General features: G+C 37.1%; 1 protein-coding gene across 2 annotated transcripts in view; it reads right to left on the bottom strand.

Moving 5' to 3' along the window:
• Positions 1 to 11,208: 11,208 nt before the first annotated feature.
• Positions 11,209 to 25,651, bottom strand: part of LSAMP (limbic system associated membrane protein) — a 505,584-nt gene continuing 491,141 nt past the window's right edge. For both annotated transcript variants that reach the window (XM_081951125.1, XM_081951123.1), the window contains one exon: positions 11,209 to 12,215. In XM_081951125.1, coding sequence (XP_081807251.1) covers positions 12,118 to 12,215 — 98 coding nt within the window. In that variant the 3' untranslated portion in view covers positions 11,209 to 12,117. The remainder of the gene's footprint in view (positions 12,216 to 25,651) is intronic.

Here is a 25,651-nt window from a genome sequence, read left to right as displayed (position 1 = left end):
TTTCTAACTATTCATATCAATTTCTTTCATAAAGGAAATTCAATTATTATACTGTTATACTGCTTTTATACAATCATAATAGAGGAGTGACACATATCTCTTGACCCTAAGACTGGATGAGGTAGACGTTTGCTTCTTGTTGCTAGTATACAGAGTGTAATGGGTATTAGGGCCAAATATGATACTTCTGTAGAATGTGCAGGTTTGGGTCACAGTGTGTCCAGTGTAGCTTATTTTATGAAGAGACCAGTCGCGCATAAACTCATTCATTTTAAATCCATTGTCATTTTGTTTTATGCCAGTATGGCAACTTGGTTTTTCTTGTGGTACAGAAGTCATAAGATCATCTTGACACATTATGGCTGTTCCATCACTTGGGGGGAGGGGAGGGGGGAGGAGAGATTTCTCAACAGGCTCAGAGCCATCTTCAAATGATTGCAACAGCTGAGATAGTTGGAGCAACTGAACCAAAACAATGCTGTTGATTCACTTCTACAAGTGAGAAGAGCAGGGCTCTTCATGAAGTGCCTGCAAGTTCCCTCAAGGCAGGTCTTCAAAGATCCTCAAAAGCTTGTTCTGTTTTGTAACTTCATAATAATTAGTAGCAGGGGGTTGTTATTTCTTCTTTCAAACAGGAGTGAATTTAGAGATGGAACTTAAAGAGATCATGGACAATAATATGTAGAGTCCCTCCCTCCACAGCAGTCTGTTATTACATTTTGTGATGCTATCCAGGGATGTAAACAGCACAAGGAATAAAGACTCAGCGCCTCCTTTCCATGTTTATTTCATTTTTGTTTTTGTGGGGTTTGTGTGTGTGTGTGTCTGTGTGTGTGTTTTCCTTTTCAGGCTCCAGAAGAGCAGAGTGGAGCAGATGTAAATAGATACAAAAACAGAAGTTAAATGGACCCAGAAAACAAAAGAAAAAAAAATCTTTATCTGTTTTCACAAATGCATACATGCACACACACACACAAACATACACATGTACAAAGACGCACTTGGAGTTTTAAACTTTTCTTTCACAGAACTAGTTTTTCAAAAATTAACAGGAAAAAAATAGAATGGCTATGTTCTTATTTTATTAAAGAGAAAGTCAGATTATGTCCATGGTGCTGGGGGAAAATATATAAAGGTATAGATATATATTTAGTTATGTGTATATAACACTGTTAATGAGGAGAATTCTAACCTCCCTTCAGCACAGAATGAAGAGCCTGGATAATATTCCCAAAAGCCTTCGGGATGATGGGGGCTGGGGGAAGGAATGGCTGTAGTTGAAGAAAAAGGAAAGTTCTCTCTCCCTAGCTTCTTCTGCATAACTCTTTTTCTTGTCATCAGAACCTCAACACAAACCACAAAGCTTTAAATTCTTATACAAAATTGTTTTAAAGCATGTTAGGCTGCATGTGTCATCGGAAAGATGGAGAAAGGCAATATATTGGGGTGTGGTCAACTTTTTAAAAAAAAACATGCAACATTCTACATGATGCAGTTTATATGCCCTTTATTTTTGAAAATGTCTCTCAAATGGGTATGGCAAAGCATAAGAAAGAACTTCAGAGGACGGAAATATATTTTTTTAATTTAGATGCCTGTTTAATGCATGGTAGATATGTGGTTTTCCTTGAGTATTGTTATATTATGTATAGGTTTGAATCTAGGCTGAACTAGTTGCCATTATATCCACTGAAACAATGAGATTGATTCTTCATTTATTATTTAATTTATGTATATATTCATTTTTTTTCTATAGCACAAACTCATGAATTTCAGTTTTAGTAGGAATGAAGTCTAAATTGCCTGGATTGGCTCCAACAGAATCCATTGATACACTAGGAATTTTTTTAAAAAAAACATATACTCCTACATGTAAACCAATTAATTCTCACTTAAATAGCTTTAAGTAGGGATATTGAACAAAACAGTATTTTTCATTTTTGCAACAAATTGATGATGTCTTCAAACTGAACTTCTGCATATATTTTATTAAATTACATTTTTAAAAAATCTATCTCTTTCTCCAGAATTTGGGAAAGCACATCTAGTTCCTGGCATGCAATGAGAGGGCATCATACACATTGCAATAATATGATACAGAAAATACCATAAGAGATTTGTTTAATTGCATTTCCAGGAGCTACCATTTAAATTCAAAATTGCATTGTGACAATAGCTGTCATGCCACCCAAATTCACAAATGGAGAGAGAAACACACATTTTTAGCTCCCTTGTGAAGAATCTCTTCATAATACTTGAAGTATATTACACCAACCCGCTGATGACATTAAGAAAATATATTCTATGTTGTCAGTTACTTCATTTTAAACTCTTTTAGTTGATAGGTAAGGAACCTTGCTTTTAGCTGGCTTAAGTTATTCTTAGATTTAATGTGTAATGTGAGATTTATCATCTCTTCCAGCACTGGTAATATTTCTCAAAACTGGAGAAAGAGCGGAAGATTTTTTTTTTTTTGAGATTTTGTTTTATTTGTTAAGATCAACATCCACAGCAATAACTAAGCATTTCAGGACAAAGGATTACTTTATGACTTAATAAACTTGGCTTCTTAAGAGAATACAAAAAGGTAGACTTTTTGTAGTATGTAATTTTTTCATTTGCAAGAAAGAATGAAAAATACTCATAAAGAGACTACATTCTGTAAACAACATAAATGTCTTTCTCTCTTACCATTTTGATCAGTGTGTGAGTGTGTGTGTGTATGTGTGTGTGTGTGTGTATGTATGTATGTATATGTGAAATTTTATTGTCTGATGTACTTTTCAGATTGAATATTTTTAGGAAAAAATCTGTAAACTCTCTTACATATTTTGTCTGAATCATGAATAATTTTTTCTCTCCAAAGAGAACCTGAAAGTATCTACTGTACTGAATACTTCAGCATGGACATCTGACTGTTCTTTGTTATAACTTCAAATGTTCTGAAAGTTGTTACTCATTGAAATATATGCAGCGGTTTGCTTTACTATAGAAGGAGTAGCTTCCTCTCCATTCACATAAGCTCTTTCTCAAAAAGGTTGAAAGGAATTATGGTCTGCAATGTATGGAAGCTTTTTTTACGAATAAACAAAAGTAAGGAAAGGACAGCTGAGTCTATCTCTGCCCTCTTTATTAAATGTACATTAATCAGTTGGGAAAAGAAAATAGATGTGAACTCAAATTTTATGTATAGAATTTTGAAGTGACCCCAAACATGGTAAATATTGTTATCACTTCTATAAATACAATTAATTTGGTTGGATAGTTAGGCAGAAAATCTTAATACTTGTCCACTGACTAAATTCCCAGTAGTTGTTCTACAAATCAGGGTTATACCCTTGGATTTAAAAATATCACTATTCAATTGGAACAAATATGTCTTCATCTTGTTGGGGGAAGTTTTCTGTTTTAAGATCTGAGAACCAAAATTTGTTACTGGAAAACAATCACTCCCTGTCAGAATGTCAATGTGTCTCAGATCTACCATCTTAGTACTTTACAGGCATGTTTGCCACACTGTAAGACATGCAAATTGGTATACTCTGATGATGGTCATAGTTCATGTAGTTCAAGATGACAGTCTACCTACTGTCTGGATACTCTGAGAAGAGAGACCTGTTTCTTCTCATGCCTTGAGCCACAAGTATATATTCTTTATTTTTTTAGGGTGGATGGGGATTGTTAGACATTTGCTTAGAAGTAACATCTTTTTTTGCATCTAAGTTACTTTTTTGTGTGTATGCAGACATAATTGGACACTTCATTTCACTTTCATATATTTACAAACTTTCAGAAGAAATACATTTTTGTATTTTGCTTATATGACACTAAATGTTAAACTTCCATCAATCAAAACACAATTACACCTACAGTCTCAAGGAACTGATATCCCCTTCTGATTCACCACCCAGACATGGTGAGAAGCTGTAGCTTTTTAGAGCAGTGCAGGGAAAAAGAGACAGGGGCAGCATAAAGAGAAAGAGTGCAAACAGAGTATATAAACATCTTCACACAAATGTGTCATTGAAGTATCATTGTACATTTACTCTCTTTTTGACTCTCTCCAAACCCTCTTGACATCAACAATAAGCAAAAGAAGCCAATAAGACCTAAGAGTGTACAGAATCTTTCAGGAAGCACAAAGACCATCTGACCCTCTAATGAATAGCCCAAAACTGAATAATTATTATTCTTTCAAATCAAATACCATCCATGGATATCTTATTAATAGATTGCTAAAAACTTTACGAAACTGTAATTTGCATGCATTTTTTCCCTGTAAAGTGCCTCAGTGTACATCCCCATTACACAGGGAGAAGCTTGGCCATTAAATAGAAATATTGACTAAAGTCTCATCATGAGTCAGCAACAAAATATCTAGGAATATGATTTATATTCCTCTGCTTCATTCTGAAGTTTTGCCATACTTCTTGTTTCAGTTCACCTTATTCTGCTTAAGGAAAACCCTGTTGCTATTTTGTTATTTTACAAGTATACTTTAAAAAGCATAAGTGTTTAGTCTTCTTTTTGCTAAAAAAAGAAAGAAAGAAAATGCAGCCAATAGTACAATGTTTATCAGGAAAACTAAGTAATAATAATATAGTAAACCAGTGCATTCAGACCAACATTTTCAAATGGATCTACCACAATAAAGCTAAGTGACAAATATGGCATTGACAAAAAACAAGGCAAGTAACAGAGACAGTACAGGGAGACGATCTTAATGCCTTTCCAAATGTTTAAATGCAAGACTATGCTCACACTCTCCAGTATTTGCCAAATGATGGGAACGGGATCAACTACTCAGAACAGGAGCACAATTTATTATAGAAGCCATTGTCAGCCCCAGATCACATATGGGAACAAGTCTTACTGTTGTTTGCCGTCAATACATCCACACATTTCTAGAGATATTTTAGTGGTTATGATATACCATCCATCTTTGATTGAACCATAAATGATTCAGTGATTCTTGCAGTTTACCTTTGCCTCTTATGATAATTAGTCAATTGGAAGCAACACATTTATCACAACACATTTCTGTTCATTCAAATCTTCCTACCTATATTTCTTTCTTTTTTCCACAAATATTTTCTTCTGGATTTGTCAACACTTTTCTTAAATTACCAATTTATCTGCCAGGATAAGTTAGCATTGTATTATTTAGTTTATTAAGAGCAGAGAGTGGGATCCCTGTCAAGCTTCTGCACTTATTTGGAGAATATGTAATTATCCTAATGAATATTACTGGATTTCTCACTTTTAAGCCACTATTATTTACCATAAAGGAAGACAGTTCTGAATTAAAGATGATGTCCCACCTCCAAGGAATTTAGAAAGAAAATTGATAGTCTGAATTTCTCTGCTAATGTGAGTTGTGACATTACAAATTATTTGGCTGGTGGAGGTGGAAATCTATTCTCCTTTCAAGCAAATACAGTGCCAGTTATGGACATACAATCTATGATTTTAAATATGATACATTTACTTCAGCTATATTCGCATCCTAGTAAGAGTATAGCTTCATAGCCGTAGGAAACAACTGAACAACTGAATTTTACCTCCAGTTTAAAATTAATAAAATGGCCTCATAGAAATATATTTCACAATACAATTACAAAGTCTCATACCCTGAAAAATACTAATATTAATTGTGGCCTTATTACATAAAGGCTTCCTCAGAAGGCCACATCTATGGCATTTGAAGGAGCAAATCCTCTACCAGGAACAAATAAACAGAAAATGTAGCCAACAGTGTTAATAGAGGCCAGGCCTCAGTGCTCAATGTACTAATTCTCTCTCTCTCTCCCTCTCTCCCTCTCTCCCTCTCTCTCTCTCTCTCTCTCTCTCTCTCTCTCTCTCTCTCTCACACACACACACACACACACACACACTCTTTCCCCCAGCTCTCTTTGTGAAAGGTCCCCCCCCTTTTATCATCACAGCCAAAAAGATAAAATAAAAAAGGATATATAATTTGTAAGAAGAATTTTATTTCATGAATTGGAACTGTGTGAAAAATTGGTGTCTATTAGGACAACTTAATTAGAATGGAAAGGGAGAAAAGTGCTTAATCTATCAATCTTAAAAAGTTCAAAGCCCTCTTTTTCCCTTCCCCTATGGAAACTTCTCTCCTAAGAAACCCAAATGGATGAAGGAAAACTCACATAAGGTAAACAGAGATATGGGCTTTTAATCTTAATTTCAATGGCTTTTCCCACATGTACCTCCCTAAAACTCCATTATAATATAAATGCAGTCACCTTGCTGCTTAAAATCATCCACTGAAAGGTGGAAAGAAATTATCAGAAAAGGGTAGCAGTAGTTCCTCATTTACCTAATAAATTTCCCAATTTTCTCTTGTTTCTAGAAACATATGTCTATTTTACTCAAAATTATGGGTTTCAGCTTAAAAAAAAGTTCTGGAAGCAGAACATATTGGCAAATTTCTGAAGTAAGCTCATGTAGAAGTAAATTTAATAATCACACATGTATAACATACTTCTGATTGTATGGAAAATAAGTTTCAGGAAAGAAGCTAATTGTAGAATACACACATAAGTTGCTTAGAAATTCTCTCCTCTGTCCATCTTTTTCACTGAAAATTACATCCCCTAGTCTTTCCCACTGTGGAGTTATATGCATATTTAATTTAACAAAGAAGCTGTTGGGAAGAAGTATTTCTTACCCCACCTTCAATTTATTTTCAGACTTGAAATTCCTTTCTTCCTGTTTATTTAAAAAAATACAAATGTTGATACGTTTTTATAAAAAAAAACTGAAATGTATACGCTTTCACAATCAATCTGTCAGAACTCCTTTAGGTCTAGATTCCCACTTGCTACAGTTAATTATGTTTCTGAAAATACTTACTCTAGTTATGCTAGCATCCTGCAGAAGGCACAAAGGAACAAACTCTTAAGAGTTTGCAAATCACAGAAAAACAAATGCTTGCTGGCTTGGTTAGGCTTAGCCCAAATTCAGTGTCCTTTCTACTCAATCACCTTTTCTACATGCACATTCCATAACTCTTTGAGACTGCTAGCTGAATAATTAGTGGTACTGCTGAATCAGCTGAACAATCGGGTAATGTGATAGATAACAAAAATGCTATTCAAACATTGATGCTTCCTTGAAACTCAGCACATAGGTCCCTGAGATATTCTGGGACAAATATCAGAATTCTAGATACTATAGCTAATGAGTGGTGGGAATGTTACTAACTATACTTCCTGAAGAATTGGTGGATATCCATTTGAGAAAGGCTTTTCAAAGATATTCAAAATATTTGAAAAGTTGTTGATCATTAAAGACCTTATTGAACAAGAAACCAAGATTTTTGTAAGTGCCGAGAAAGCATCTTATTTGCTGTTTCAAGACTCTGTCTGTAGGAGAAGATATGGGGAGGATTCTTCTACACATTTGTGTTTTATCAAACTACAAATGTTAGGCATAGCTACTACAGTGCTAGGCAGCTTCTAAGAAGGAATGCTTCTTTGTGTCTGTATGTTGTGTTTCCTCTTTTTTTGCCCCTCTCACTTTTGCCCATATCTTTCACCCTTCCCTTTCCTGCTTCCTGATTTTATAGAATATTAATTATCCAATAGTAAATTGTAAGCTCTGAGAAATAGTCCTGGGAAATCTGTCTACTTCCTTGACTGCAAGAGTAATCTCCCAATTGCAGAACTAATCAAAAAGAAACAGCCAAAACAGAAGGAAGAGAGTTGCTGTGCTGTTCATCAAAGAACAACTGCTCTGCAATACTGGCATATAATCAGGAGCTCTTTATAGAGGAGTAGTGTTCATTAAAAGAAAAGAAGAACCCATGTGCATAAATGTACACCCAAGCAGGTACTTTTCTTCCATATAAAGGATGGGAAGAATGTATAAAAAGGGCTTCCCTCATAGCTTCCTTTTTTCTGCAACTGAGCAATAAGATAGTTGCTCCTCTCAGAGAATGCAATGTGGAGCAGTTGGGTTCCTAGAGGTCCTTTTCTTCCTATTCAACTTCACCTAGTGGCAGGAAAACTCAGCTTCTGTCCTTAATGTATGGTGGTGTGAAGGTCAGAGTTTGGATTTCATTGTTTCAGAGATACTTTATTTTATGTGCAAAAGGTGGCTCACATTGGAGTAGGGAGCTTCTCTTCTTACTAGAATTGAAAATGAGGGAAAATAGTTCTATATTTCTGTGGCTACAATTTAAAAAAACAGACAAATTATTCTTCACTAATTTGCAAGTCTTCTGATACTCTGGAAGACAAATTCTGCAATTGCTTTTCTCCAACATGCACCAATATTATCAATGCAAATATTCTACTTATGGCAGATCTGCCCTCAATCTGAGGTTGATACGTCCCACTCTGAACTGCCTCCAAAAGAGATAGGGTACACAAGTGAAGCCGCTGTAGCTGAAAACCCTTGGAAGTTCAGAGCCCGCAACCAGATGGATTGGACAGTCACTCACCCCCACTTGTCAGATCAACTGATCAGCCATCTCCTATGATTATCTGCAAAGAAGATCCTGCACTGTAATGCCACCAAAACCCTTTGGAACCTTTCAAGCCAGGAACTCTTAGACTTCCTTCAACCTGCCACAGGAGCAAGCTTGGAATGAGATGGAGACTATATTGTGAAAATATGTCCATGAGAAACATTAGGGTGTCTTCTCACTGCATGTAGATAAGCCCTAGAAAAGAACCAACCGTTGCCCAAAGGAAAATCTAATCGTTTTTAATAAACAACTTGGGACTGCATAGCGAATTGCACTTGCGAAGCTAGTCAAATGGATACTTAGCATTAAGCCTGATACATTAATTCTGGATTTGATATTATAAATTATGATTATACTCATTTATCTTTAGATATTTGGTATGTAATTAATTTCCTCACAGAACTGGGTTAAGGGTTAGGGTTTAAGTTGTTGCCTCTTTGCTTTCTTAAAAAAAACTGTAAAATTTGGGACAAGACTATTATATAACTTTAATTAATTCAGCTTGCTCTTTCTGTAAAGCAGATGACAGGCAAGTGATTTGTTTCAATCCACATGTACCCAATTTTCAGTAATAAACCAATGTGAGGTAATAAGTGAGGCAAACCAGGTTAAGCCTGGCTTGAAAGAAAATTCTAACTCACATCAGGAATTAACAGATTCCCCACCCTTTACAGACTTGGCTTGACAAAGAAAGGAATCCTTAAAGTTAACCACAGTATAAAAAGGCTGTTCCTATAAAATAAGTAAATAGCATATAAATAGATTCTTATTCAACTAGCAATCATTTTCTTTTTTAATTAACCTTGTCATGATTTAAGAGATGGCTTTTAAAATCTTTCTGGCTTCTTAAAGGATGTAAAATCAAAATGTTGGCACGTTAATTTTTTTTATTGTTGTTGCAAAATTACATTTACTTTAGCATAGTTATAAGCATTCTTCGTTGTTGTATGATGGTTATGTATGTTGGTGTAGAATATAATTCACCATCCTGAGGTTGGGACAAGTTTTCCCACTACCTTATTAAAGGAAGAAAATAACTTCCTTATGAAAATTGACCAGGCACAGGGACCAGTGTAAGGGAGAGAAAAACATCACAACACCAATTCGAAAAGTGAATTTGAATGTTCCATTCCCATCACACTTCATAGTAGGATTAAAACTAGGCTCTGCTAGCTTTTGCTTTCCTACATAAATTCTAAAAAAAAAAAAAGTACAGATACTTAAAGTTACACATACACAGCAATAGGGTGTTTAAAGAGATTACTCCAGAAACTTTGTATTTTAAAATTCTGCATTAGGGAATTTAGCTCTCAAGGAAAGAAACACAGTGATTCACATTTTTAAAAAAGGTTTCTGACTCATTACATAAATTTGGGCAAATCCATATAAGGCCTCTCTATATTATGACATGTTGCAAATATGCATACAAAATTTCCTGTGATTTTTTTTTTAATCTGTAGAAAAAAAAGATTGCTGGCCCGGAATATTAATTTACAAAGATGGATTTTAAGAAGGTAAGAATTTTAGAGATTCACACATTCCTAATTAGAATAATTGTAGCCACAGGTAAATCCATTAGAACAGTTGCAAGATAAACATCTTTATGACAAAGGATTATTATTTTTTTCCATTGAGAGATTTGCCTTTTTCTTTTGTGCATTCTGTGACAGGTATTCTCAAAAACCATCCCTCAGCCTGATATGACCCTGTCCAAGCATAGAAAAGATGGCCTATAATGCAAGTAAAGGATAGTAAATGACTACAGAATCAGTTTCAAGGATTTACAATAAACAACCATAATATATATATATATATAATTTATGGGCTGGACAAAATGGGACTATATATATATATAGTCCCATTTTGTCCAGTCCATAAATTATATTATGGTTGTATATTATATATACTATATATATATGTCCTTGAAGTACAATTAGATATAACCTATAAGTGTATATAGGTTATATATATATATATACTTTATATATACTTTGTTGCTCCTCTCCAACCAATGATTGCAACTTAACTATCTTTTCTCATTGTCCCATGACAGAACCTCTGGCCTTATATATGCCGTTCTACTATTATGTAACATATATGCTAACATGTGCTGTCTACCCTGTCCATATTTCTCTAGCTTCCTGGGAGCTCTGGATCCCATTAAATATTTATTTTGATCAATTCTTTAAGTCCGCATCTAGTTGATGCAGGGCATAGACTGAACCACTTTGGCTGATCTTGCAACTCCATCTCTCTCCAGTGAATAGAATGGGGATTCAGACAATGGATTCTTATAGCTACAATTGTTCCTGTGTGATTCTCATTCAGTCAAGACTGAACAAGCTCAAGGGTAATTAAATCTGCAGACTCCTTGAGGCTCAGAATCTTTGGCCCTATCTATGGCTAGGTAGACAAAGGAAAATTGAAGAGTAATGAGGATAACATACAGATTATACTTGATTGCTATTCAGATTTAATAGGAGAAACCCAAGGATGTGCTCTAAATTTTAGATTCTAAAACTGGGATTGCAGGAAGAAGTCAAAACAATTTTTTGTGAAAACCATTGTGTATCTCCTTATCACCCAGAATTCACATCCAAGCGAAACAGTCATCCTCATGTGCAATGCAAGACATTATCTACAGGATGAGTTTATGTACACAGGGACTGTTTTCTTTGCATGCTTTTAAGAGAGAGAGAGAGAGAGAGAGAGAGAGAGAGAGAGAGAGAGAGAGAGAGAGAGAGAGAGAGAGAGAGAGATATGCATACATACATACATACATACATACATACATACATACATACACAGAAACATGCACTCATACATACATGACACCGAGAGAGAGAGAGAGAGAGAGAGAGAGAGAGAGAGAGAGAGAGAGAGAGAGAGAGAGAGAGAGAAGAAGAAGAAGAAGAAGAAGAAGAAGAAGAAGAAGAAGAAGAAGAAGAAGAAGAAGAAGAAGAAGAAGACAGGGACACTGGCAAGAACAAGAGGGCAGATGAGTAAAATTTCTAGGTTTTAACATCCTCAAAGCATCAAGGGCTAAGATACCCAAAATATATTGGACAGCCTAAGGGAGAGACAGTGAGGTAAGGGCTGTGCGGAGTTTCTTCATGGGACACCAGTATGCTAGAGAACTCTGTATCATTCTTTACAGGTATCTGAAAAAGCTAAATATCAGTTTAAGAAATTACCAAGCCAATTAAAAGAGTATGGCTATCAACATCAAAGCAAAGGCCATTTCTTTCATTGAAGGAGAGAGGGAGGGAGGGAAGTAAGGAAAGAGAGAGGAGAAAATGATACGAGAGAATGGAGATAATAAAGTGAAATTTCATTGTTTCTTTTTACAGCATCTCAGCATCCTTAGCAGAATTCAGCCTCCATTGTGTGATAATCTGTCTCCCATACTCCAGGATGGTCAGTGGCTTGACAGTTGTTAGAATAAATGTGGCTGATTCTTCTTTCACTGAAATTTCTTCCCTTTGTTTCAGCACACACCAAAAGTTGTGAAAGAAGTTGTCCTTTCCCTCCCCCCACTCTCTCTTGCTCTGTCTCCTGTATGACATTTTTTTTCTTTTGCTTTGTGTGTTGTTCTTGATGTTTCTGGGTTTTTATTTCAGCTGTTATTAACATTTACTGAGTAGGCAGAACACGGACACTGCCAACAGCCACAGTGGTACGGCCAGACACATAGATCCATTGCCTGCAATTCCTGTACCAGGTCCTATGAGATGAGAAAAAGGAGACAAAAAAAAAGAACAAAAATTACATATGACGTAATATATATGAAATGGATTATATGGGAATAACATTCTCATTACTACCTTTTCCCTCAATTGGAGGAAATATATTGGTTTTCAGGCTGATGGTCTTTGGATAGGATTCTGTGCAGGGTAAGGATATAATGTATTGGACTGTTGCATTTAATGAAAACAGAAATTAAGTATATCTATTTGTGAAATTTTGTTTCCTTACCATCACACTAAAAATTAGACAACCTTTGAAAGAATTCATAGGCAGCAAAAGTTCTTTTCAAAATTTTACCAAATCAAAATGCAGTTAAGCTGAAGGGCTCCTGAGCATATCTTGTACTTTTCTTGAAAAAAAAAAGGACTGAAAAATATCAACTAAAAGGCAATTCTAGTCTGAAAGGTGGTTTAATTCTTTGAAAAGCAAAAACCAAGCAAGCAGACGAATGGGAATCCTGCATCTTGTTTTATGGTCTATTAAAAGAATTGGTGTTGATTATTGTCCCTGTGCACAATTCACAATGCTCTTTTTGCTCTCAGTGGAATTCAGAAACTCAAATTAGATTCAGACCACGTAGAACTGGAAGAATCATCTATTTCTCCTAAATGGCTTATTCCTATCTTGACAATTTTAATGAGTCAGTTCTTCAAAGTAGATCAGGTCAAGAAACAGACACCACAAGGGTTCCAAAACTGTTACGTTGTTGTCCTAGAGTATATTTACAGAATCTTGAAAGTCTGTCCGGGTTTTTCTCAATCCTGTCTTGTACTAAACAAAATCAAGGTGGAATAAGGTGATCATTCTCATTTTTCCTTCCTGTAGTCTCTTCCATGTCCCTCCTTCAAACAGCTTACTTCTTTTTTTCCCTTTGATCACTCTTTCATACCTTCCCAAGGTCAGCAATAAATCACTTTACATGATGTGAGCAAGAGGTCTCTATGCATTTTCTTTTTATCTGCTGTCCCAATTTTATCTGTACCAATTTTCATCGTGTGGTGGCCCTTGAATGCAAAGAATCATTATAATTCTGTACATTCACAACCATCTGCTTACAGCCAGACATCACCTCTTCAGGGACCAATTCATCACAGCACTCTAATCAATAAAACATGGAACCAATCAGCAAATGGCTTCAATCCCAGAGGAGACTGCGTAATTATTTATTTGGTAATCGGGAAAGGGAATGATTTTCAGTATAACATTTATGGTCATGTAGCATGATGCCTCTGGAGTGGAGCAACAGGAGTTCCAGAAAAGCTTTGATTTTCACAGGGATGGGCCATGAAAGACATTCAATGCTGCAGCAACAAATAATTCAGAATGATAACATGATTATTAAATGCTAACATTTCATCCTTTCATTTCGACATGTGCACAGGGCTCCTGCTTAGAAAGATCTCTTAAATTGTATTTGACAGAGTAACACTCTATAGATCATAATGAAATTCCATGGTTCTTTCACGGTAACCACCATCATTCTACATTTTGCATTACATACATGATGTGAAGTGATGCTGACAATTTGATGGGTGCTTCATTGGCTACTACTATCCTCATATATGTTGGATCAAAACCCTACTTACCCAACATCTCTGCAAATTTGCCTTAGAAACAGAAACCTTTATAAACTATCTAGATAATAGATAAAACAATATTACATGTAACTCAACATTAATAGTTCAAGTTTAAATTTTCTATGGCAAATACTTGACACAAGATACTTGAAAAATATTTGTGGATCCTTTAAAAACAGTTAATGGTACCATATATAAGGTGTGGTGATACATTAATATAAACAAAATGCCAGCCAGGTGGCAAAAACTAGTTCATCTTCGCTGTTCTAAAAAAACCGAATAGGATCAGAAGTAGCTGTATGGATGATATTGGAAGATATTAGTGCTGTAGGTGAAGAAATTCCCAAAAATTTCCCAAGAATATAATGACAAGTCACTTCAGTCCTCTTGTCAAGAAACCTGTATGGATCTGTCTGTGACCATATCAATCCTTAACCTGTCTTGTGTTTCTGCCACCATGACTTTAAATTAGATTAAGAAAAAAATCCTATCTGAAATACCTTTGCAGTTTAATAAAGAATTCAATTTGGACAATAGCCCAACATAATATCAATTTGACAATTCCTTCCTGTTATTCACTCCCAAGAAAGTAGCTGTGAGCAAGTCTTAAGACAAAAACTTTTATTAAATATAATTGAAACTGAAATTATATATAAATAAGTTAAAGCATTAATATATGCAGTGATGGGATTCAGCCAGTTCGCATCTATTCAGAGAACCGGTTGTTGGAAGAAATCTAATCCCCTTACAGGGCTAATCCTGTAACAAAGGCAGGAAAGAAACATTCTGGTGTTGTTACTAGCCTAATCTTTATTAGGCTTACAGAAATTGCTTCTCCAGTTAACCCTTATTACATTATAACAGCTAAGGTGAAGAGCCCATCAATATGAGTGACATTGAGTTGGCCACGGCCACCCAGTCACCTGACCACTGAGCCCCACCTACCCAGCTGGTCATTAAGGCAGAGAACCGTTTATTAAATTATTTGAATCCCACCACTGAATACACACACACACACACCTCGTAACATTTAAAATGAAAACTAAACTTTTTCTTGCATTTTCTCAGGTTTTCTTTAAGGTGGCCTGCTATAGTTTCTGTTATAGGTGCTTCTCAGTGGCATAGTGGTTATAATATTTGTGTGACATGCAGAATGTTTCTAGTTCAAACCTTAACAGAGACTTTCAAACACACACATGTATATCACTTTTCCCCTTGAACTATTCTACTTTTTCACTTAAAAAAAAAAAACCCACCAGTACACAATTTTATCTTTTTTCTAATCCCAGATAAATCATTTTATCCTTAGCTTCCAAATAGCTCAGATGGGGTGAAACCATTGTAACTCAAGTGCCTGGAAAATTAAAGAATGTCAGTGGGGCTTTTTAAAGCAGTTTAAGAGGAAGGAGGGAGACAAACTAAAGGTAGAATAATGATACTAATGCAAATAGTTATTGCAAGGTTTTGAACTCTGGTGTTCTTCATATTAAGTAAGTGTTATAATTACTATGATCCTGAGAAAATAGAACAATCTGCAGCAGACTTTGAGAAAAAATGGGGTCAGATGGCATCCTGTCTCTGTGTAAATTCAAGGATTTTTTAAAGAGTAAATTAAAACACAATGGACAAAACAGATGGCAACACTTGAACTAGCAGAAGTCAGAAAATATATTTCAGCTGGAGCATGACAAAGTGAACAGAAGTTGCATATATGATGAACTGGAAATGAGTAGAAGACAATGTCCATTCCTGTGTCTCATACACATGATGGGACAATCAAGAGTCAAGCTCCCTTTGAAGGAGACTTCACCATTATAATAATAAGAGTTGTCCCAAAATGACATGTTTTTTTTCTGGCTTTGTATAAGTCACCATCTTTCCACCAATGCAACCCACCCCCTATTGTTAAAATTCTGTTTTGCATTCATAATCTTGAATGTAAGATTAAAAGAAGAGAAATAATAGAAATACTAGAAGCAACCATATGAAATATAGTTTCCATTTGTAATGTGCAGACACTAGTAGAGCAGACTGAGTAAACCTTCTCAATCCTATCAACCATCAGAAGCTACAATACATTTGAATAAATAATTTGCTGGAATTTATTGTTCAGTCAGACTTTAGGAATAAAGAGAACTCTCAATGTCCAAATGTGTCAGTTCAGCTCTGGCCTACTATCTAGTTACTAGATACTACTAGATTCTAGTAGTATCCCCAGACTGTAGTGATTCAAATATGCTTACATCCAGATTTCAAGCAAATCTGGAAAACATCAGGTTGGGATAAGGTGTGCTATATGCCAGCATGATTCAGAGAGAGAAAATTTGGATTTCAGACAAATAGAAGTAGCAAGTATACGTTATTCTATATCATAAGGCATTGCTGAAAGAGAGAGATCCAATTTGATATAGTGGTTAAGGCAACAGGCTGGAAATGGGGAGATAGTGAGTTTTATTCCCACCTTATTCATAAAGGCATCTAGGTGACCTTGGGCCAATTACTCCAGTGGTGGAATTCAAACTTTTTTACTACCAGTTCTGTGGTAGTAAAGCGTGGCTTGGTGGCTTGGTGAGCATGAGTTGGTGGGTCTGGTAGGGGACGAATAGTGCAAAATTCCCATTCCCTCCCCAATCCTGGGAGAAGGATACTGCAAAAATCCCATTACTTCCCCATTCCAGGTAAGGTTACTATACAATCTCCATTTCCATCACTCTCCAGGGCAAGGATACTGTAAAATCTCCATTTCCACCCCACTCCAGGGCAAGGATACTGTAAAATTCCCATTCCCTCCCCACCCCACTAACCTGCTTTTCATCTCTGTTCTCCTGTGCAGGGCAACCCAGGGCAACCCAGCTGATCAGCAGGGACTCAGGAGGGAGAGAATAGATGGGGGCAGAACCAGCCAGAGGTGGTATTTGCTGTTTCTCTAAACTACTCAAAGTTTCCGCTACCCGTTGGCCAGAACTGGCTGAATACCATCTCTGAATTACTCTGTCTTAGTCCTAGGAAGTGCAAGACTGATTGGCATGTATGATTACTTGCTTATTAAGAAGAGGAAGGAAAAGTTCAAGAAAATATGGAATAAAATAAAACTTTTATATTGAAAGAGAAATCACATAGTGATAGCTGCATTTTACCTCAGAAACACATCTTAAAGGAGGACTGGCAGTGTATCCTTCTTTAAAATTTGGAAGTGCAGGCCAACCCATGTTGTCATGATATATTAACTAGAAAATTTACTTTCACAATTGATTAATACATTAACCAAAATGAAAGCAGGAGAAAAGTTATTAAAATAGTTACTTGTTTCAGAGAATTTGCTTATCATTGCAATAAATGTCTTCGTTTGAATTATGAGTGTGTTTAATATTGTTTCCCTTATAATTAATTGTAAATAATTTTTTTAGATATCATAAATTTAAAAATTACCGAGACTGTTAGATTATAAAATATTTCTTTAGCTTTTCATTACAATCTTTGATTTACACCACTAAATGCATACACCTATGTGATAGTCTTTGGTGCCCTCTGCTGCAAGGTAGCTCCTATTGCAGGGAGTCTAAAATGTATAGATAAAAATAAAATCCATTGAATAACATTATAAAATGTCTGCTAAATTGACCCTTCTTACACGCTCATTTCAGGACTGCGAAAAGATTAGCTTGTGTCATGCTGATTTGGTTAGTGTTCCTTTAATTCATGCTAACCCATTCTAAACCTAAAGCAGACTTAACTTTCCTATTTCCTTCTATTTCTTTGCATGTTCTGTCATATTTTACTTCAGACTTGCAACAACCCAACTGCAATTATGGACTGAACCAGGGGTGAAGTGCTACTGGTTTGGACCAGTTCGCCTGATCTGGTAGTAAAAAAAAATGAAACTGGTTCGGGCGAACCAGTTTTTTTGACGATAAGCTATTATGCAAGATTTATATTAAATAGAAAGCAGAAACCAGTATAAAATGTTTTAGCATCAACAAGGTTAGCTAAAATATCGTCAAATACATCCCCAAAATGTTGGAAATGCGAATCGATACACGGAACATACTACCACCTATGGTGGACCTGTGAGGAGGCTAAAAAGTTTTGGAAAAAGATCAAAAAGTGGCTGGAGGCAATAACAGCAGTTAAAATAGAATGGAAACCGGAAATCTTCTTATTAGGATTACTCCCTACAAAATACAAAAAAGAAACCCAGTACTTAATATTGCATATAATAAAGGCGGCAAGGATTGCCTATGCCCAGAAATGGAAAAACAAGCTAACTCCAAGTGAAGAGGAAATAATAAGAAAGGTGATGGACTGTGCCGAAATGGACAAACTAACTAAAGAAATCCAGGGAAAAGAAGAATCAGAATTCTATCAGATATGGGATAAATGGTATAGGTGGATGGAGGAAAGAAATAGGAATCCTAGGCGATAAATAAGCAGAATGTGGTAACCCTTATAGATTGTTGTCGATGTTAAAATGTTTATTCATTGGTTAATATAAATACGAATGATTCTGGATAAAAGTACTTTCAAACAAATGCAGTTAAAGGAGAATGTTGGTATATTCTTTGATTTAAAATGCACAATTCAATTTGAATGAAGTATAAAGAATGATTGTAGTAATGCACGGAATTTAATTGTAACCAATCGACATGCTAGCTGGAAGACGTATTGAAGAGTGTTTTTTGTGTGTGTTATCCGTCTAATTAAAACAATAAAAAAGAAAAAGAAAGCAGAATTTCCTGCTTTCTAGCCAATCTAAATCATGTGGCACAATGGATTCCCCTTCCCCTGTTCGCTTACCTTTGCAGGTGCTTGGTAGCAGACTCCGCCCATTCACCCGGACTCACATTGCTACCGAACTGGTAGCAAAGGTAAGTGGATTTCACCTCTGGATTAAACTGTTTTTTTATTTAATTCTTTTCAATGGTGCATTTGCAATTTCATTTAAAGGGACAATTTGCAATGGGAGTAAAAGGAACAGGCTGGTAGAAAGGGCTGAAAGTTGCAATCAGAACTCTTCTTTTCTAGGAAACTCCAGTGGAAAATGCAGATTTTCAATAGACTAGGAAATAGCCCTTAAATTTTAGAGCTATGAAACATGTGGTCTGATACCTAGATAAATAAACGTAATCACTGAACAAAAAACTGCTAGTTAAATAGGAGAGTTAGTTGCAGAAATACAATACTGATGAATGCACTTATTTAAATGTGACTGTGGAATCCCTAACTCAACTGCAATATTAAAATGCTGTAAGGAAGTCTTTGCCTCTGTGTGTGTGTTTAAAGTAGAGATTAAGAAGAATTGCTGCATTTTTTCCCAGTATTCTTTCTTTCCCCAATATGGAGTACTACTGTACTGGTGATTTAGGTGCCCTTTAGATGAAGACTGTGTGCAAAACTTTGAAAAGCACAGCTTCAAATGAAAAGTAACTCTCAAAGATGCTTTTTGATGTAGCTGCTTCTAAGATGCAGCTCCTTCTAAGACAAAAGTGAATGTCTATGTTACTTCAGAACTTGTCCTGTTAGATCCTCTTTTTCACTAACTCATACATTTCTACTGTATGTCTTGTTGATAAGTCTTTGAGAGATGCCAGGGACATTGTCTGTTGAGAGGCTTCCAGCAAATCAAAAAGTCTGAAGACTTTCTGTTGTAGGATCTTACACTCTGGATGGTTTTGATGGACACTAAGAGATGGCTCAAAATGTGAGCAGAACTTCCCAGTTTGCAACCTGCACCCCATGCATCTTCCAAGATGGGTGTTTTGGCAAGAGCTGTAAGAAATTTCACTTATTGGATTTGGTGGCACATGATCCCACTCCCTAGATTCAAAACTTGAATACTGCACAGACTCCTGACCAACTAGATACATTTTATTATTCTATTAGTCTTTGGACTATCAGAATTTTGGATAGCTTCAATGACATTGCTATATTCTTTGCATTGGCTACCTGGTTTAGATACAGCTACTTGTTTAGGTTAGGAAGGTTGTTTCATGGGGACAGCACTTGACAATGAACACCTTGCAAAGGAGAATTCTACATTTTTAGTCTTTTAAAAAAAGTCTTTAGCCATTTTTTCTTGGGCAAAACAGAGCAAGTGACTGCTTACATGTTCTTTCAATATGATTAACTGAATAGAATTATATCATCCATGTGAATACCTGGATTTGTTTAAATGTATCTTGCAGGATTCTTCATTTGCCTTTATTCGTAAATGTATCTTCCCTGAAGATCAGGAGTGGGTTCCTGCCAGTTCTAACCTCTTCTATAAAAGAGGTTCCACAAATCTACAGTGCCGTTTAGAACCGGTTCCAGCTCGCTCCCCCCGCCCATCCGCCCATCATCAAGATGAAGTGTGACAGGAGGAATTCTTGGGAGTTGAAGTCCACAAGTCTTAAAGCTGTCAAGTTTGAACACCCCTGGGGGTTTTTTCTAAAGGGTTAGGGGTGCAAGGGTCTTGTAACTTGACAGCTTTAAGACTTGCGTGCTTCAAATGCCAGAGTTTCTGAGCCAACATTTTGGTTGCTAAGCAACCAAAGAGTGTTGTTAAGTGAGTTTCACCACATTTTACAAATTGGCCACGCCCACCCAGTCACATGACTGCCAAGCCACTCCCACCTGGTCACATGGCCGACAAGTCACTCCCATCTGGTCACATGGTCGGCAAGCCACTCCCACAAAACAGGCCACACCTACAGAAGAGGTTCTAAAAAATTTTGAAACCCACCACTGCTGAAGATAGACTGGATTAAGTGAACCTTTTTGATTTCTTATTGGAAAATTATTTTTTTCTAACTTCAATAGACAAACTAAGGCAAGGAAGGATTTAGATGTGCATACCAAGTTCATTGTTATCCAGAAGAAAATATTTGCTGTTGTTAGTTGTGAAGTTGTGTCCGACCCACCGCAACCCCATGAACAATGTTCCTTCAGGTCTTCCTGTTCTCTACCATCCTCTGGAGTCCATTTAAGATCACGGCTATTGCTTCAGTGACTCAATCCAGCCATCTCATTCTCTGTTGTCCCCTTCTTCTTTTGCCCTCAATCTTTCCCAGCATTAGGCTCTTCCCCAGTGAGTCTTTATTTAGGAATATTTAAAGTATTCACCATTTTTCCTCCAAATACTTAAAGAACAGGTATTCCAGAAATGATTAGAGAAGATTTAATTTAGCATAGATTAAATTTTCTTTTTTTAAGGAATATAATGGGAATGTACCCTATTCAAACTGCACATAGATAGAAACATCATGCTTAAATGAGCACTGCATTTTATTTCTGCCATCTAGTGGCACAGATACTCAAGATACTTTATGTTTGGTAAAAAGTATATTTTTTGCCACTAGGTGGCTTATTAGTACATAGAATTGTATTTAGAGCACTAATCTTTTCACTGCTTCAGTTTATTTGATCTGAATGCCTAAGGATCATCAACACTTACAATAATTTAAATTAAAAATATCAAAAAATAACAGGTAAATGTACAGTATGTTTAAGTACTAGATATTTGTTTTTGAATGAAAGGGTTTTGTGAGCAAATACTTTTTTTTTTTAATTGAGACTCAGATTTCAGTTCGATCTGATGGAATATATGCACTGATGATTTGTAACATCATGAATTTATCTAGGCTTCATCAATTTATCGTCATGAATTTATCTAGGCTTCAGATGTCATGAACCAGACAGAGGGAAGATTGTAACCTGTTCCTTGTGTTTTCTTCTGTGTTAGTTTTTTTTTTAAAAAAAATCAGTTTCCTTCTCTCCTGTTTATGAACAAATTCAAAAAACTGATCTATGTTCATTGAAGAAAAAAAGAATGAAAATATAATCCACTGACAACATTTTCATTTTGTCTCACCCAGCCAAATTCAATAGGAACAGCTTCTCTCAGCATGAGAAAGACTATGTTATGACTATTATAGAACCTATCAATAAAAAAAAAACCCAGTGTGTAATACAATTCTAAAAATCCTTTGCCTATGTGGATGAATCTCTCCATTTTTCTTTCTTCTCTATTTGGCATTTTGAAATTGATTCTGTCCTGTTTATGGAAAAATGCATACATATTGATAAGATTTTTTTAAAGAAAAGCAAACATTCCCACTTATTCTTCCTATGATGATGATGGTGGTGTCCGTCCATTGTATTCGAATAGTACCTTGACATCTGGTTGCGCGTGAATTGGATTAAAGTGAGAGAGAGGTGTGCAGAGTCAGCCTCACTCTCTCTTCCCAGATTCCATCTTGCTCCAATAGCAGGACAAGAGTCAAGACAATTGGAGACGGGCTGGACACAGTGGTTGACCAGGGTGTCTTTTGCATCTTGCTGTGCTCTTAGCTTACCACATCGCTTGCAGAGGCCGCCTTCATGACCCTTGTCCTATTCTAGTAGGTTTCATCCACTCAATCCACTGGAATCTGTCTTCACATGCTTGGGATATACAAGTCCCTATCTCATCGAAGGTCAATGACCCAATGGCTACTCTCAACCTGGGTTGGCCAGCCCGTCGAAGCTGTTACCCGGGGTGTGACTGCTGCACATGCTACAGCTACTAGGAGCCACAGGTGGGAGCTGAGTGACAGGTGGGGACCAAAGGTGGACAAGCTGACCCAAAAGCTGCCCTAAAAGGACACGACATGCCCCTACACCAGAGGTGCTACCCTTCCCTGAATACGCCATACACTTACTATACAGGAATGGTGAAAAGGGAATAATAAAGTTACAGCATGCACAAAAGCAGTTCACTTTCTCCTTTCCACATGGTGACAGACATGACTCCATTACAGAAGAAGAAGAGATGGAAAAACTACCATAGGGAAGAGATCATATACAAGGCCTGTAATCTGGAATTGATGAGACTGTATGGCTAGATGACACATGAGACATTCTCATTTTGGTGACAGCTTTACCAGGCACATATTCCTAAGGCACAGGGATATTATCTGGTCAGTTTGATGTGCTTTCCCCAAATCCAGTTCTTTTTTTTCCCCTAACATACATCTCATATATTGTAAAGCCATATTAAATTGAATGGTTGTGGTAAATCATACAGTTAAAGATCCTGGAAGATTTTAGGAATGGGCAGGTGAGTGGGAAGGTTGGCAAAGCAGTAGGAAGGTGCTGGTAAAATATGGATACCCCCAAAGTACTTGTTCCTCACTTTAAATAAAATCTTTGAGAAAGAATTATGGGAAATTTTTGTATCTTAGATGCAGATATTTTTTTTTGTATCTTAGATGCAGATATTTTTTCCTGCATTTTTGGTAGCAATTTTCTTTCAACTTGGTGAAAGAAACTGAAAAGAAAATTATCTGAAAAGAAAAATAATTTTATTCTGCCAGTGTTGCCACTCATGGCAGGAGGCTGCATGGTGCATTGCAGCACATGGCATCCTGCCACAATTGGCGGCAGTGGCATGATGCGCAAGGTGACCTCCTGCCATGAGTGGCAACACCAGCACAGTGAAATGCGGTGAGGTTTATGGCTGGTGAGGCACTGACACAGTGGTAGGTTTCAATTTTTTTTAGACTTGTGGACTTCACCTCCCAGAATTCCACAGCCAAGCATGCTCAGTTCCAATTTAAAGTGACAGCATTTGTTTTTCTCCTTTGCGAAAGAAATTTACTTCTTTCTTTTTCTTTTTCTTCTCCCTTCCCCTCCTTCCTCCGTTTCTCCCTACCTCCCCCCTCTCTCAAACACACACACACACACACACACACACACACACACACACGTTGGATTGGACTATCTTCCTACCCCCTTCCCTCTCTCTCACTCACTCTCTCTCAAACAAAAACAAACAAACACACACACACACACACACAAAGTTGGATTGGAGGGAAGAGCACCAGCGAGAAGACCACAGGAGGAGGCAGGAAGCCAGTCAAAGAGCCATACTGGAGCACACACACTTTCCCCCAGCCCCGGAAGGATCCAGCCCAGCTTCACTGATTACAGATTTGAAAAGGCAACGTGGCTCTGCCTGCAATCAAACTACACCCCAGGGAGAACACAAGTCCTTCCCTCCAGCCTTTGCCCAAAGCCCCGCACCAGGAGGATGAAGTTTGAATTCCTCCCCCTCCCTCTGACCCACACATACCTTTTCCAGCTGTTTCAGAGAGGATTTCAACTCTGCTCTTGCCTCGGGTCCTCTGAAGAAGCCCCGCCCAAACAAGCACTCTCTACTATGAGGCAGAAGAACTGCGTGCCTCACCTATGTCAGGAATTTTTAGGCTTTTAACCCTTGCTTAACTCTGCTCAAGTGATCATAAAACGCCTAAAGTCAGACTAGATGAGGCATGCAGTTCTCCTGCCTCATAGTAGATGGCGCTTTTTACAGGCTTTTTTAAACAGTAAGCAGAGTCATCCACGGTGAGGCAGCAACTAGCTCAGCCTGACCTCAGCTCTCGCCTTTTTCCTTTTACATTTTTTTTTCTTTTCATGATGACAGTGGTGAGGCTGTGGCTCCCCTGCCTCACCTGACTGCACGTCACTGCACCAGCACAATGAGGCACGTGCCTCTTGCCATGAGTAGCAGCATTGGCATGACACACCATGTGATGTCCTGCTGCAAGTGGCAGCAGAAGAAATTGGGCAGCAGTGAGACAGGTGTCGGTGCGTGGGAGGCCTGGCTGCGACAGTCCTAAGGTAAGCAGATGCAGGGCCTATGGGGAAGCAGGGCAATGAATATAGTATAATACTTAAAATGCTGGACCAGAATCTGATCCTGGCTCAGTTTGAACCAGACTCTTTTTCTGGGTCCAGACTTGTGTGAAAAATTAGAGAACACAGCATTATATACGCCTTCTTAAGCTCTACAGCAAAGACAAACTATCAATTTAATATGTCTATAATTATGTCTATAAGTATGTCTCACTCTGAGAGGATGGTGTTAAGTTACATTTGTCCTCAAACAAATTAGATAGATTTCTTTTATCAATTTTCAGGAACCTTATACATTGGGATCTCAGGTCATGACCGTAATACGTTTTTAGGACTTCGGTCGGCACCCGATTTGATCGTGACTGGAAGCAAGACGGACTGCGCAAGCATGCACAGACACCTAAAAATGGTACGGAAGGGGAAATCTCTGTGGCAGGGAAAATTGCTACGGCTGTGTTTGATCACCACCTGAGGATGTGTTCGTGAACAGAGTGAAACATTTAGGGGATTTTTTTGCGTCGGCACCCGATTTGCTCATGGTGAGAATCGTTCATAGGTACAGTGGTCCCACTGTATAATCTTTTCCCCTTCCCTTCCCGTGCCTTCCCTTCCCTTAAATGCTCTTTTCTTCATGAAAACTGATTTGTGCTTATTATTATCTACAATGACCCAGGAAAAGGAAGGAGGATGGAACTGATATGAATGAATACCTTCCCAATAAGTAAGAGAAAATGTATCACTCTTGTTGCCCATTGCTGGCATGGGAAACAAAATACATGGATGATCTGGATATAGGCACTCACACTGCACATGGCAATGGTAAATCTTGATATTTTCTGGGAACTGAGATAACTGGGGAGAAAATTAAATTATCCAACCTGAATAAATACACAAATGGAAGCATGTATTTGGTCTCCTACTGTCTCACTTAGTGAAACAAGATTTTGACATAGGCAGCACCTCAACAAAAAGTAATTTTTAGTCTATTGATTCTCTTTTTTACACTTTCCTACGATGAAATCTTTATTTTCAGGAAGGCTTAAAATGGAGGAACACTATTAAATCCATTTCCAAGGTCACACTTTGAAAGTTTTAATTTCTTTTTTCCAAAGCTCTGTGTTCAGTTCCAAGGCTTGAGGGATTTGCAGCTGGTACTTAGGGATTTTCCCCCTATCTTTTTGCT

This window comes from Natrix helvetica, assembly GCF_964273705.1.
Source record: "Natrix helvetica genome assembly, chromosome: 4".
NCBI classification, from domain to species: domain Eukaryota; kingdom Metazoa; phylum Chordata; class Lepidosauria; order Squamata; family Natricidae; genus Natrix; species Natrix helvetica.
This window is presented reverse-complemented; position numbering and strand designations above follow the sequence as displayed.